At 53.1% G+C, this 12225-nt stretch overlaps 6 protein-coding genes across 6 annotated transcripts; 4 read left to right on the top strand and 2 right to left on the bottom strand.

The window, feature by feature from the left end:
• K452DRAFT_281766 (uncharacterized protein) lies at positions 1-1365 on the bottom strand. The gene is made up of 2 exons (XM_033539507.1): positions 536-1365; positions 1-482 (listed from the first exon to the last, which is right to left on the bottom strand). Exons 1-2 carry the CDS (start codon positions 1345-1347, stop codon positions 56-58), a joined length of 1239 nt encoding a protein of 412 aa, XP_033390998.1. The 5' UTR covers positions 1348-1365; the 3' UTR covers positions 1-55.
• On the top strand, positions 1182-2362 carry K452DRAFT_293346 (uncharacterized protein). The gene is made up of 2 exons (XM_033541545.1): positions 1182-1854; positions 1916-2362. The coding sequence occupies exons 1-2, from the start codon at positions 1563-1565 to the stop codon at positions 2224-2226; spliced, it is 603 nt and encodes a 200-aa protein (XP_033390997.1). The 5' UTR covers positions 1182-1562; the 3' UTR covers positions 2227-2362.
• Positions 2363-2398: 36 nt separating this feature from the next.
• On the top strand, positions 2399-3210 carry K452DRAFT_330270 (uncharacterized protein; the record flags this gene model as incomplete). The annotated part of the gene is made up of 2 exons (XM_033545108.1): positions 2399-2429; positions 2489-3210. The coding sequence occupies 2 exons, from the start codon at positions 2399-2401 to the stop codon at positions 3208-3210; spliced, it is 753 nt and encodes a 250-aa protein (XP_033390996.1).
• Positions 3211-6468: 3258 nt separating this feature from the next.
• Positions 6469-8132, top strand: K452DRAFT_239649 (uncharacterized protein; the record flags this gene model as incomplete). Its single annotated transcript, XM_033537739.1, has 5 exons — positions 6469-6673; positions 6709-6936; positions 7000-7388; positions 7444-7829; positions 7886-8132. 5 exons carry the CDS (start codon positions 6469-6471, stop codon positions 8130-8132), a joined length of 1455 nt encoding a protein of 484 aa, XP_033390995.1.
• A 107-nt stretch (positions 8133-8239) lies between these two features.
• K452DRAFT_354438 (GMC oxidoreductase) lies at positions 8240-10676 on the bottom strand (the record flags this gene model as incomplete). The annotated part of the gene is made up of 10 exons (XM_033545884.1): positions 10429-10676; positions 10158-10370; positions 10054-10106; positions 9970-9999; positions 9390-9915; positions 9217-9327; positions 9015-9162; positions 8531-8962; positions 8348-8482; positions 8240-8307 (listed from the first exon to the last, which is right to left on the bottom strand). The coding sequence occupies exons 1-10, from the start codon at positions 10582-10584 to the stop codon at positions 8240-8242; spliced, it is 1872 nt and encodes a 623-aa protein (XP_033390994.1). The 5' UTR covers positions 10585-10676.
• A 70-nt stretch (positions 10677-10746) lies between these two features.
• On the top strand, positions 10747-11936 carry K452DRAFT_323143 (uncharacterized protein; the record flags this gene model as incomplete). The annotated part of the gene is made up of 2 exons (XM_033544613.1): positions 10747-10757; positions 11022-11936. 2 exons carry the CDS (start codon positions 10747-10749, stop codon positions 11830-11832), a joined length of 822 nt encoding a protein of 273 aa, XP_033390993.1. The 3' UTR covers positions 11833-11936.
• Between the last annotated feature and the right edge of the window lie 289 nt (positions 11937-12225).

The raw sequence follows: 12225 nt of genomic DNA, 5'->3' as shown, positions 1-12225 counted from the left end.
AAAAAAAAAAAAAAAACCAATTGAACGGCAAGCGACTCGCATATTCTGTTTACATCTAAATGACGGCCCATTTCATCCCTGTCATAGATATACGCGTCACCAGCATCAGCAGGCCACCAACGCATGTTGTGACCCCAGCAAATATCTGCAGGTAGGTGAAACCGCCGTGGTCCGCGTTCTCCAGAGCGCCGGCGATGGGGTTACCAGTCAACGCGGCAATGGACACGACAAAGTAGAGAGAGCCGTTCCGGATACCAATCTGGGAGATGTCGCTGATTTGCGCTAGCAGCGTGGGCCCGAGCGAGACGTAGGCGCCAGAGAAGAAGCCGTAGAGGATGGCGAAAACAATGACGGTGGCGTTGGTGGTCGCTGGGATCCAAGCCGCCAGGACGACGACGCCGGCCAGAACCATGGTGACGATCATGACATTGAAGCGGCCAAACCGATCCGCGGCCGGCCCCGGCAGCGTCCGGCCGAAGAAGCTGCAGGCACATCAAAATCGGGGCTAGTGGGGTGCGTGGGGGCTAGTGCTTACCTTGCAGCGTTCAACACGGCGATCATGTACTCGGAGAGATCGTTCGACATGCCGATTGACTGGGCTTGCAGCACAAGGAAGTTGAAGGGGAGAAAAAGTCCAAACGAGAACATGGTCATGGCGGCAACCAGCAGGGAGAAGCGCAACTCCCGGAACGGCAGGAGGTATTCGCGCACGGTGAAAGGCTTGGGCGCGTGGGTGATCATGGAGCGTACGGTGAGATTGGTGACGACGAGAAGGCCGAGGACGACGAAAGCGGTGATTCGCATGGTCCAGGGGAAGCCGACGCGAGGAATCAGCTTGAAGACCATGATGGGGAAGACGACGCCGCCGATGGATGAGCCAGAGGCGGCGATGCCAAAGGCCGTGGACCGCTTGCGCTCGAACCAGGTGACGATGGAGCCGGCGCAGGCGTAGTAGACGCAGCTGGAGCCGACGGCGCTACAGATGGCCTGAGAGAGGAAGATCTGGTAGTACTCGGTGGAAAGGGACGTCATCATCAGGCCAAAGACGTGCAGGAAGGAGCCGATGAGCAGCTCCGCGACGGGCCCGTAGCTATCGAAGAGCTTGCCGAACACGAGGCCGCCGGCAAACATCATGCTGGTCTCGCATGCGGGGATCCAGGCGATTGTAGAAGGTGAGTAGTCGCGCAGCAGATGCTGCTGGTAGTACTCCTGAAAGACACCGATGGCGTTGATCCAACCAAAGGTGACAAAGAAGGCGCACCAGCAGCCCAGGGTGACGAGCCAGGCACGGGTGCCGCCGTCTGGGGGCTGGGCGAGCGGCTTGGCTTCCTGTTGAGGGTGCGACATGGTGGGCTGGGGTGGTGGGGAACTGCGAGATGGCTGTCGATTGCATCTTTAAGAAGATGCTCTCGGCCACTCGGCCTGGCGGGAGAGCGACGCGCGACGGGGTTAAAGCATCCAAGGTCCGGTGGCGGCGGCGGCGGCTTGATGCAAGAGTCGATGCGGCTGAGAGGCGGCAGAAATACCCCCAACCATACCCTTCCCATTCCACCACACTCGCCATGATGCCGCAGCAGAGGACACGACGGCGACCGTGGACTTCGGACGAGGACGCGGCCTTGCGCTTCGCCGTGGCCCAAAGCACGGGGCCGGTGAGTTGGCTGGACGTTGCCAGCCAAGTGCCCGGGCGCAACAACAAAGAATGCCGCAAGCGCTGGGTGTACCAGCTGAGCGTTCCCTCGCGCAAGGGTACGTGGGACGCGGCCGAAGACGAGCGGCTGCGCGAGGCCATCCAGCAACACGGCCTCCGATGGGCTTCAGTGGCCCAGCACGTCGCAACGCGCCAGCCCGACCGTACGTCATCTTGTTTGTTCTCTCCCGTCCTCGGCACTTTTCTGACGTCGCACTGTTGCAGAATGCGCGCGGCGCTGGCACGAGTGCATCAAGCCCGGCATCAACCACGGCCCTTGGTCGCTTCTCGACGACCAGATGCTGGACGAAGCCGTGGCCCTCTACGGCAACAAGTGGACCGAGATAGTCCAGCGCTTCTTCCCCGACCGTACCCCGCTAGCCGCAAAGAGCAGGCACAAGCAGCGATTCCAGCAGCGCGACCAGCAGCGCGACCAGCAGCGCGGCCAGCAGCGCGACCAGCAGCGCGACAGGCAACCGGATCTGCTGTGGTTGGTGCCCGATCACACGCAGCCCTTTACGAATACCGGGTGGTGAAGTTTAGCTACGGCAGGGACGGAGCCGGCCATGGCGCTAGCGGGGCTAGCGGGGCTTAGCGGGTTTTAGCGGGCTTTAGCGGGCGTGACCTATGGACATAAATAAATATAAATCCAACCTAAAGCCTCGCCTCTTCTTGTCCCTTTCTTGTCCCCCACTCACCTCAGCCGCCATGTCCGCCGCCCGCATCATCCTTATCACAGGCAAGACTCACCCACCCCCTCCCCCAATCTCCCTCGTCCAGCTGCCGACGTGCATCCAGGCGCCAACCAGGGCGTAGGATTCGAGACGGCAAAGAACCTTGCCCTCTCGTCGCCCGCCAACCACGTCCTTATCGGCAGCCGCTCTGCCGAGCGAGGACGCGACGCCGTCAAGGCGCTGCAGGCATTGCCGCTTCAGGGCAGCGTGGCGCTACTGCACGTCGATGTCACGAGCGACGAATCCCTTGCCGCCGCCCAAGCCAGCGTCGAGGCCACCCACGGCCGCCTGGACTGCCTGGTCAACAATGCCGCCGTAGCCAGCACTGCCCTCACCTCGCATGAGCGCCTGCGAGCCAACCTCGAAACCAACGCTGTTGGCCCCGTCGCTACCACCGAGGCCTTCCTGCCGCTGCTGCTGCGCTCCGCCGACCCGCGCCTCATCTTCGTCAGCTCTTCCATGGGCTCCCTGACCCATGCCGCCGACCCGGCCTCCCCGTACTACATCAGCAAGGTCGACCGCGACTGGACCGAGTACCGCGCCTCCAAGGCTGCCCTGAACATGATCATGATCGAGTTACACAAATCTCTCCGCCCCCAGGGCGTCCGCGTCTGGGGCGCCGACCCCGGTCTTCTCGCCACCAACTTCATCGGTGCCGAAAAGGCCAAGGAGGTCAATGCCCCTGATCCTAGTGTTGGCGGCGAGCTCGTCGCCAGCGTGGTACGTGGTGACCGCGATGCCCAAGTCGGCAAGGTTGTCGGACGGTACGGTGTCAGCCCGTGGTGAAGGCTGCATTTTGCTGCTGGATTGCTTTACAGGACGCTCTTTTTTTCATAGATGGCCTCTGAAAGCAGCCTTTGCGCTTTGCCTTCCAACGCTCGGAGCATAATCAGTTCTTCCTGGTGAGACGAAAAGACAGACAAAAGCACCGCTCTATGCTGTCAGTGAATCAGTGATACGAACCCCCGGCAGCAATTGTCCCAGGCAAACTGCTGCCTGTGTAGCCTAAAATGCTGTCCATGGGTCGCGGCGTCATTGTTTTCTAAAAATGCACAGCTCCGCCTTACCATTCATTAAATCCCCCTGCATGTACGTACATAGCAGAAATCCCGCGGGCAACTCGCTTACAGTGGGGGGGTGTGTGGGGGTTAAGCGTATGCATGCACGGTGATAAGCCTTTTCGTGATGCTTGTCTCCGGCCCCTGGCCATACCAAGCGACCTACACTGTCAGCATCAGCATTATCCTTTTCTGGCAAATATTTGCCAACGTTGCATTTAATAAACAACCTTGAGAATCCTTCTAGGCCTTGACAAATCATCTGATATAGCGCCTAGGTTGTTTGTCTCAGTTTGGTTCCGCATTTTCTTTTTCCTAGAATTAGAGCTATGACAAAGCAGCAGCTACTTTGGCCCCAATCGTTACAGAAAGAGTGCCGCCGATATAACCTCATTGGACAAACAGCGGAGGGCTACCAACAAAGAAAGACCATGAAAGGAAAACATAAAGTTAGAAGAAAAAAAAAAAAAGAAAACCGCTTACGCCCATCCCGTCTCTCTCGCCTTTCACTTTGCCCTTAGTGGGGATAGGTCGCCGCGCTCTACCTCTGCCGTATGATGGAGACGATTGTCGGCAAATGGCTGGGCAAGCATGCAATCTCACGGGAAGGCATTAGGCAGTGGGGCTGTCTGCGATAAGATGACGCGCGGCACACTAAATTGTCTAGGATGCCGGCTCACAAGTGCAATCCAGGCTGCCGTGGTCGCCGTAAAGGCCGTCTGCATTGCTTACTTGAGATGGCTGGAGCCGTCAGTACGTATGTTGCATGGGGGAATTCAGTGTTGGTGCCCGAGGAGGGCAAGTGCTTGCCAACGTGTTCCAAGCCTCGCCGCTGACGGCCTGCTCTAGATTTTGCGCCAAGTTATGAAGGTGGCGAGATGGGCTTCATGTGGCCTATCGCTGTCGTGGCCTGTGCGATACCTTCTGGCGGCCGGAGGAGTGACCAGGAGTCTTCCAGAAGAGTGTAGATGGTAAAATTGAGTGCTGCTTTTATGAGAATTTAGTTGATGGCGTTGAACGCCTTCGACACACAGCGCCTTTCTCGTCGTGTAAGGCAACGGAGACAGCGGCTTCTGCTCGGTCATTCTGGTTTTGGGCCAGACGTCTAACGTCTTTAAAATCAGTAACCAGTTGTGCATTGAAACTTGCGCAACTCACGGGAGATGACGGCAGACATCCTGGCTCCGATTGAGCGACCGTACATTTTAGTAGCTTGCGACAGACACGTTTCGGCTAGCAGCTTACCCTCACTGGCATATCGAAGTTTCCAGCAGCCTCATCCGCTCGTTGACGATAGGCGCTCAAAGCCAGAGTGCGGAACAGCTGCTCAGTCAACCTACAGTCGGTCTTCTGCTCCTATGTTCTTGTCAATCACCCGCGAAGACCTCGTTTGATCTCGATTGCATCCATTGCATCGCGGCCCAGACGTGGTCTGGCACCGTGTTTTCACGCTCGGGCTGGGTCTTGCCATTTGGCATCCCTTCAAAAATCTTAACATATACAGATAGTCGCCTTTGCATAGTGTCTGGGCCTTTCTCACCGCTACATCCTTGACCCTAATGAAATCCTCGTCGACGATGTCCGTCGCGCCATTACTAACCTCAACCTATTGTCCGGCGTTTGTATCGAAAACTCGTACTCTTACTTCGAGAAGACGCTTTTCGACTTTTCGAGGCCAACGTTGTCCGCGATTTTAGCATACCAGGTTTTCTTTTAAAAAAAATATTAGCATTACCGATCATCAATGGGACTAGGTCGCCGAGCTTACTCCCGGCTAAGATGTCTGGCAGGCTGCTACTGACAATCCCACCGTCACCCGGCTTAAACTCAAACTTGAAGCAAATCCTACTTTTCCTCCTGCGTCTAGTAATTCGTCGGCCTTGTCTTTTAAAAGGACTTCAAGGCCAAGGCTAATTGGGGTTGCATGGAATAATAGGACCGCAATGGACCTTATTGTCATGGTCTTCTCTGTAGTTGTAATGGCTCCCTCGGTCGACGTTGATGCCTCTATTACTAATAGATCTCACCGCAACTACGCTGCTACTGTCGCCAAGTCTATAGAGAAGCTGGTCAGGAAGGGGTAATAGGCTCGAAAAAAGATATGTGGCAGGATGTAATGTGATGGTCGCCACCATAAGCCTTGAAGGGATACACTAAGTGCACACTCTCTTCTGATAGTGAGAATAACGGTATGCTTACGAGGAAGCTTCGTCAGCCTCCGGAGTTAACACTAGAGCTCCGATTTTCATTGACTATGACGCGGTAATTTGGTACTATGGACCGGCAGGAGGAATTTGCATTTAGATACGAAACGCCTTTGCGTAGGATGAGGCTTATGATAAGCCTCATCTTCTGCTCCGAGGCTTAAAATAAGCCGCCATTATTGGAAATAGTTACGCCTTGTGGCGCAGACTGCGCCACCAACACCAACACTTTAATATTACGCCCATCAGCTAGTAAGACATCCAGCAGCTGATAGAGAGGTCTCGCTGCTCAGCCGATTCGATACTTATCTTAATTTGACCGCCAACAAGCGCCTCGTTTTCTGGGATATTTCCAAATTTGTTACTAGGCCGGTTCGCCCTCGAAAGATCATGAGCCGCGCGCCCAGTGAGCATAGGTGGGACAGGCCTAGGCTTCCTTCAAGTAAGACAAACACTTCCCGTTGATCCTCAAGAAGTCTGGTCCCAGTTTGTTCTTGCGTGGCCCCTTCTTTTTGATCACGTCGGCTGGAATATGCGCTGTTGTTGTTGATGCTGTTGCCTTACAGAGGCGATACGAACGTGTACTAGTGGAAAAATATTACAAAAAATCCTGATAGTGTGGCAGTGTTTTCCGGTCCACGACGTATAAGTACTCGAGGATCTCCGGCTTCATAGGTGTAGAACAGCACCACTCTTCTTGTCAAGTCTTCTTACCCATACACTCAAGAGTTAGCATGATGAACTTAAAGAAAGCCCTTCCGTTAGCCGCTAGCTGGCTTCTCATGAGAACCGTTTCTGCGGCTGCTATCAACCACTCCAATATCACAGCCTTATTTTCGACCAAGGTTTCACCGAAGACTGAGATATACTTCCCGACCGACCCAGATTACGCGAATGTAACTACTCAGCGGTGGTCCGTCTACGAGCAACCTTCCTACGTCGCCTCAATCAAGCCGGCGTCGGAATCTGACGTCCAGGCGATTGTAAGTTCTATTCCAACCAAAAGGAACCGAACTAACAAGTTGTTTTAAAGGTTCGCGTCGCGTCTGCTAACGGGATTCCGTTCCTTGCCACTGGCGGAGGCCATGGGCTGTCCGTGACATTGCACGAATTGCAGAATGGAATTGAAATAGACTTAAGCGCGTTTAAAAACGTGACGGTAGACCCAGAGGCAAACACCATTACGGTCGGGGGAGCAAATGTTTTTGGAGACGTCGTAGAGCCTTTGTGGAATGCTAAGCGAGAGTCTCGTAAGTGGATTGATCTTCAGTACACGGTCAGAAATCTTGCAGATGCTAATATACTATTTACAGCTACGGGCAGCTGCGCCTGCGTGGGCTTTGTTGGAGGCGGTGGAGGGGGCGGTGTTGGCCGTCTTGAGGGCCTCCACGGTCTGGTTGTCGACAACATGCTCTCCTTCACTGTTGTGACAGCTACTGGTGACCTGGTCACTGCCTCTGCAACTGAGAACCCCGACCTTTTCTGGGCCATGCGAGGAGCCACACCGAATTTCGGCATCGTCTTGTGGGCGACTTACAGGATCTTCCCGTTGACCAACAATGGCAACGTACTCAACGCAGACTTTGTCTTCCCAGCGAGTGCCAACAAGAGTCACTTCGAAATCCTCAAAACGTTTGAGAAAAATCAACCAGCCGCACTTTCGTTCATGACTGACGTCCGCTACACTGAAGAGTACAATGGGGTAGGAAAACAACTTCCCCTTTTATGCGACCAAGAGCTTACGAAAATACCTGTAGACCAACATTCTCTTCAACGCCGTGTACTACGGTCCGGAGGAAGAAGGCATAAAATTGCTCCAGCCGTTTATTGATAACGGTCCGATTACGAAGAACATCACGATGACGACGTGGAACAAAATCATTGACACTTCTCTTTACGGGCTGTTTGGCGATGCGCAGTGCGTCAAAGGAAAACATATCAACTCGTACACTGTCGACATCAAGACTATGGACATTCCAACCTTTGAGGCACATTTTTCAAACATTAGCCGCATGTTTGAGAACTATCCGGACACCCGCGCCAGCACATGGTTTATTGAAGGACTTCCTCTACAAGCGGCGCGCCAAGCCAACAGTTCAGCCACTTCTTTTCCTCCAGAGCACCGCCAAAGCACCAACTTGCTGTAAGTAGACTACCGTCCTGACTCAACAGCATAAGCTAACGTGACATTCTCTTAAGACTTTGGGGGTACAACTATGACAACAACGACATTGATGAAGAAATCAATGAATTTGCCAAGAATGCGCGCAGCGAGTTTGCGAAGACGAGCGGCCTCACAGAGCTGGAGGTATACGTCAGTTACGGACATGGCGACGAAGGGCCAAAGGCATGGTATGGATCCAGCCTGAAGCGGCTTCAACAGCTAAAGCGCAAGTGGGACCCTAAGAACGTCTTCCACTTCATGAATCCCATTGTGGCGGCGTAACTGCCCGATGGCTTTTCTATCTACCCACCAGTCGCTCCTTTCCTCAGTTAGAGATCTCTACATTTCTGGTCATAGATTTCTTCGGAGCTGCCCACGCAGCCTGTCGCTCATTTATTGCTTAGTTCTAGAATTTGATCTGCTATCTTTTCTGCGAGCATGTCTTCATTTCCGTTAGCTGTTGTGAAACTTGTTACAGTCGCTCAACGTCTGCTTACAGATGTTTGCCTGGGTTTGACCGGGTGGGAGAATGGGAAAGATGCTTGCATCGATGATACGCAAGCCCTCTACGCCATATACGAGGCCAGCAGAATCAACTACAGCTTGTGGATTTTCTGGCCTGCCCATTGTACCTGCATGGGTGTTAGCGCTGTTACATGAGCGCGACGGGGATTGCGAACATGTGCCAGAGGCGTGGAATATAGCCGTCGCAGTATCCGCGATGTATTCAAGGATATCTGCATCGCTCTGCACTGTTGGGCCCGGCGCTGCTTCGTCTTCCAGAGCCGCCAGCCCCGTCGCCACAGCTACCTCGCGTGCGCGCCTAAAAGCGGCTACGGCAACCTCGCGGTCGGTGCTCGTGGTCAGCCAATTCAGTCGCACTACAGGGTTATCTGACGTGTCGGCTGAGCTTATAGTCACGTTACCTCGTGATGTGGTCGTCTGCAGCGTCATGTAGATGGAGAAGTAGTTGCCAGTGCCGTTGGTGGCGACGGCTGCGCTGGGAATGGGGTCTATCTGTATATCTGGCCAATCCTCAGGAAAGGCATCGAGGTCGGCGATGGTGCTGGAACTAAGGGCTGTGCGATACGAGGCGGGAAGCTTCTCCCATGCTGTGTGGGGGCGTTTAGCGCTGCTGACTATGGCTGCATAGGGCAAACCTACCGAGATAGTTAGCCACTGACGTCGTCAAAGGGCCTGATGCATTGCCAAGGTATGATTGCAGCGCATCCGAAAAAAAGGATGCGTTGTTTGTTAACTGCGACTGCGTAACCACATCTGTGGAATACACCGGCCCAAAGAATGGCTGATCCTTTGAACTACTGTGTCAGCGACTCTGCCCGGAACCTTAAGCAAATGTTCTTACAATCCAGTTCTTGCCCACCCCTTCCAGGTTTGATAGTACCGGGATGCCATGAGCCATGAGCGTATTACGCGGGCCAATCCCGGAAACCATAAGGAGTTGTGGAGACCGCAACTGCGTGGCAGCGTATTAGCATAATCCTTAACATTAGGGACAATTCGGAAGCCTGTACACACCGCTCCTGCTGAAATAATAACTTCCTTATTCGCGGTAAGGATATACGAAGCACCGGAGGTATCTACGAGCACACTGTTTGCACTCTTTGACCCGTTAAAAAGTATACGTTTAGCCAGGGTGTGTTGGTAGATTTGTAGGTTCGTTGATAACATAGCATACTGTAGAAACGACGTCTCGGAGGAACTTCTAGTTGCGTCATCAGGGTCTAATGTATACGGATACTCAGTGAAGCCAAGGAGCTTCCCGCTCTGAGCCCCTGCAGTTTCTGCTAGGCCCAGCTTCTCGAATCCTCGCTTCACATACAGCGATGTTGGCGAATAATAGTTAGCATACGATACTTGCAAGGGGCCGCCGCTTGAGTCAAAGGCTTCGGAGTCGTATAGAATGTTCGAGTGCGGCCCGCGTTTGACGTAGTTTGGAGGCGTAAAGGTAACACTGCGCTTAAAGTAGGGGAGAATGTCGTCAAACGTGAAACTCTGGTCTCCCACCACGTCTGCCCAACGTTGGAAGGAGCCTTTTGTTGACCTGAGAGTATTAGAAACACATCCTCTGAATATTAGGGCCAGTCAAATCCAATACCTCTGGTATACAAGGTAATTGCGTACAGAGCTTAGTGCTGGTTAGCAGGAGCGGACAAAGCAACTGGCACGGGAAGAAACTTGCCTGCCTCCTAAACATTTCCCCTGCGTGTAGTGCAAGCGCCGGTTGTTCAATGTCTACAGCTGGAATTAGTAGCCATGATTTCCATTCTGGTGTCGTAGCCTTACCGGTTCCGGCTCAGTGATGATGCCCCAATCAACAGCTGCCTGGATATCTTCGATGCTGTCAGATGCGAACCTCGGAGCCATGGCCGGAATCTGTGAGAGATTGCCATTCTCAATCTCTGCAAACCCTCCCGCCTCTACCACCGCAACTGAAAACTTTCCATATTCAGCAAGGCGACTAGCTACAGTGAGGCCTGCGGTCCCTCCTCCTACAATCTTCATTTCAAGTCAGTCCTGCTATAGAAAAACGAATTGCTAGTTAAAATTTACGCACCACATAGTCAAAAGTCGCATTGATACCGCTAACTCCGAAAGACGTCCCGGCAAGACGTGTGTGGCCGTTTTGTTGCTTTAAGAAGAGATCGGCAGAGACAGAGGGCGCGAGAGAAAGAGCAGTAAGTACTGCAGGCACGTAAAGGGCGAGATGCATTGCTCAATGTAGCCCTTCCAATGCGGCCGCCAACGATGCATATATGAGTACTGCTTACAAGTCATTGCAGAGCCCCCGCAACACCCGGACTGAGACCAGAGCAGGACCATACTCTACGCGCATCTAACGTGCAGTCCCCACTTACATATCAGCCTGGCTTGCATGTCCAGACTGTAACCGGCGTGGGACCGGACAAAGCGGGGTTGATGCGCGTCGTGCCGAGCCGCCGGGCCACTACTTTAATTGCCGATCGCGGAAGCGCTAAATGATTATAAATAAGTGTAAGCCATCCGCGGCAGAATCTCACCTCGCAAGCCATACACGATGGTGGCGTTAACCTTATTGCTCCTGGCGGTCTCCCTGCACTTTTGGCCTGGCCTTGGGCAGTCTGTTCCCCCCGCCCCTCCACGGTCCCGTTATGGCACCATTGCCTTTAGACAGATCAGCAACATCACCTGGGCGACATTTGACAACCCTCCAATCAACCTCGTTGACTACAAGCTTATATCGGATTTGCACGACTTCCTCACATGGTTGCAGCCAGCCGTCAACAAAACCACTCCGAAGGCCGTCATCTTCAACAGCGCCAACCCAGAATTTTACCTAGGGCACTTTGACCTTCACAACATCGCCAAACCCTTCACGGATACCAAAACGGCTGTGTTTAACCAGCTCGTCGAATGCACGCGCTTTCTACTTAACACGACGAGCACGGCCTTTGTGGCTGAAATCAACGGCCGCGTTATCGGAGCCGGGCATGAGCTAATCATCCAAATGGACATGCGCTTTGCCGGTCCCAAGGCGCGTGCCAGCTCGTTCGAAAATGCTCTCGGTCTCACGGCCGCAGCTGGCGGTCAGCCGTTTTTAGGCCATACAGTTGGCAGGGCTCGTGCCATGGAGTATCTCCTTGCAGCACAGGAATTTGACGGGCCGACCGGCGCAGCGCTGGGCTTGTTTAACAGCTTCCACCCTACCGACGAGCAGCTAAGAGCTAAGGTCAATGATCTAGCTTCGCGCATTGGCATGTTCCCTCAGCATTCTCTGAACGATACTAAATTTACCTTCGCTTCTTTGAATCCGAGTATTACTGCACTCGACGAGCAGCTGGAGAGATTCGTGCCGCTTGAAAATATGGGTTCGGAGCAGGAAATTATTCAGAATATTCTAGCTGCAAGCCAAAATCAAACCATGTGCGACTTTGAACTAGATATCCCTAATTCAGTAGTACAGACTTTATGGAGTAGGTAGATATTTAATATTATCGAAAGGTAGTAGTCTAACTATCTACCCGGTACTATACTTACTATTACCTACTCTTACTCGCTAAATTATTGTCAGCTAGGATTACTCCGATAACTCTTATTTTTTCAGCCTTATTATAGTTAGTTGTTATATAATAGCCTAACCTAAATTTTGATTAAGTTGAGTTAAGTTATTGTAACGAGGCCTCTGTAGCCTAGGCGTTGGAATTGCCTAGCGGGTGAATAGGTTCGAAGGGTTTACCTTAAAGGATAATTAGGGTTAGGGTTAGGGTTAGGGTTAGGGTTAGGGTTTAGGGTTAGGGTTAGGGTTAGGGTTAGGGTTAGGGTTAGGGTTAGGGTTAGGGTTAGGGTTAGGGTTAGGGTTAGGGTTAGGGTTAGG

The sequence above is a fragment of the Aplosporella prunicola genome (assembly GCF_010093885.1).
Source record: "Aplosporella prunicola CBS 121167 unplaced genomic scaffold K452scaffold_136, whole genome shotgun sequence".
NCBI classification, from domain to species: domain Eukaryota; kingdom Fungi; phylum Ascomycota; class Dothideomycetes; order Botryosphaeriales; family Aplosporellaceae; genus Aplosporella; species Aplosporella prunicola.
Note: the sequence above shows the minus strand (reverse complement) of the source record. Positions and strands in the feature narration are given on the sequence as shown.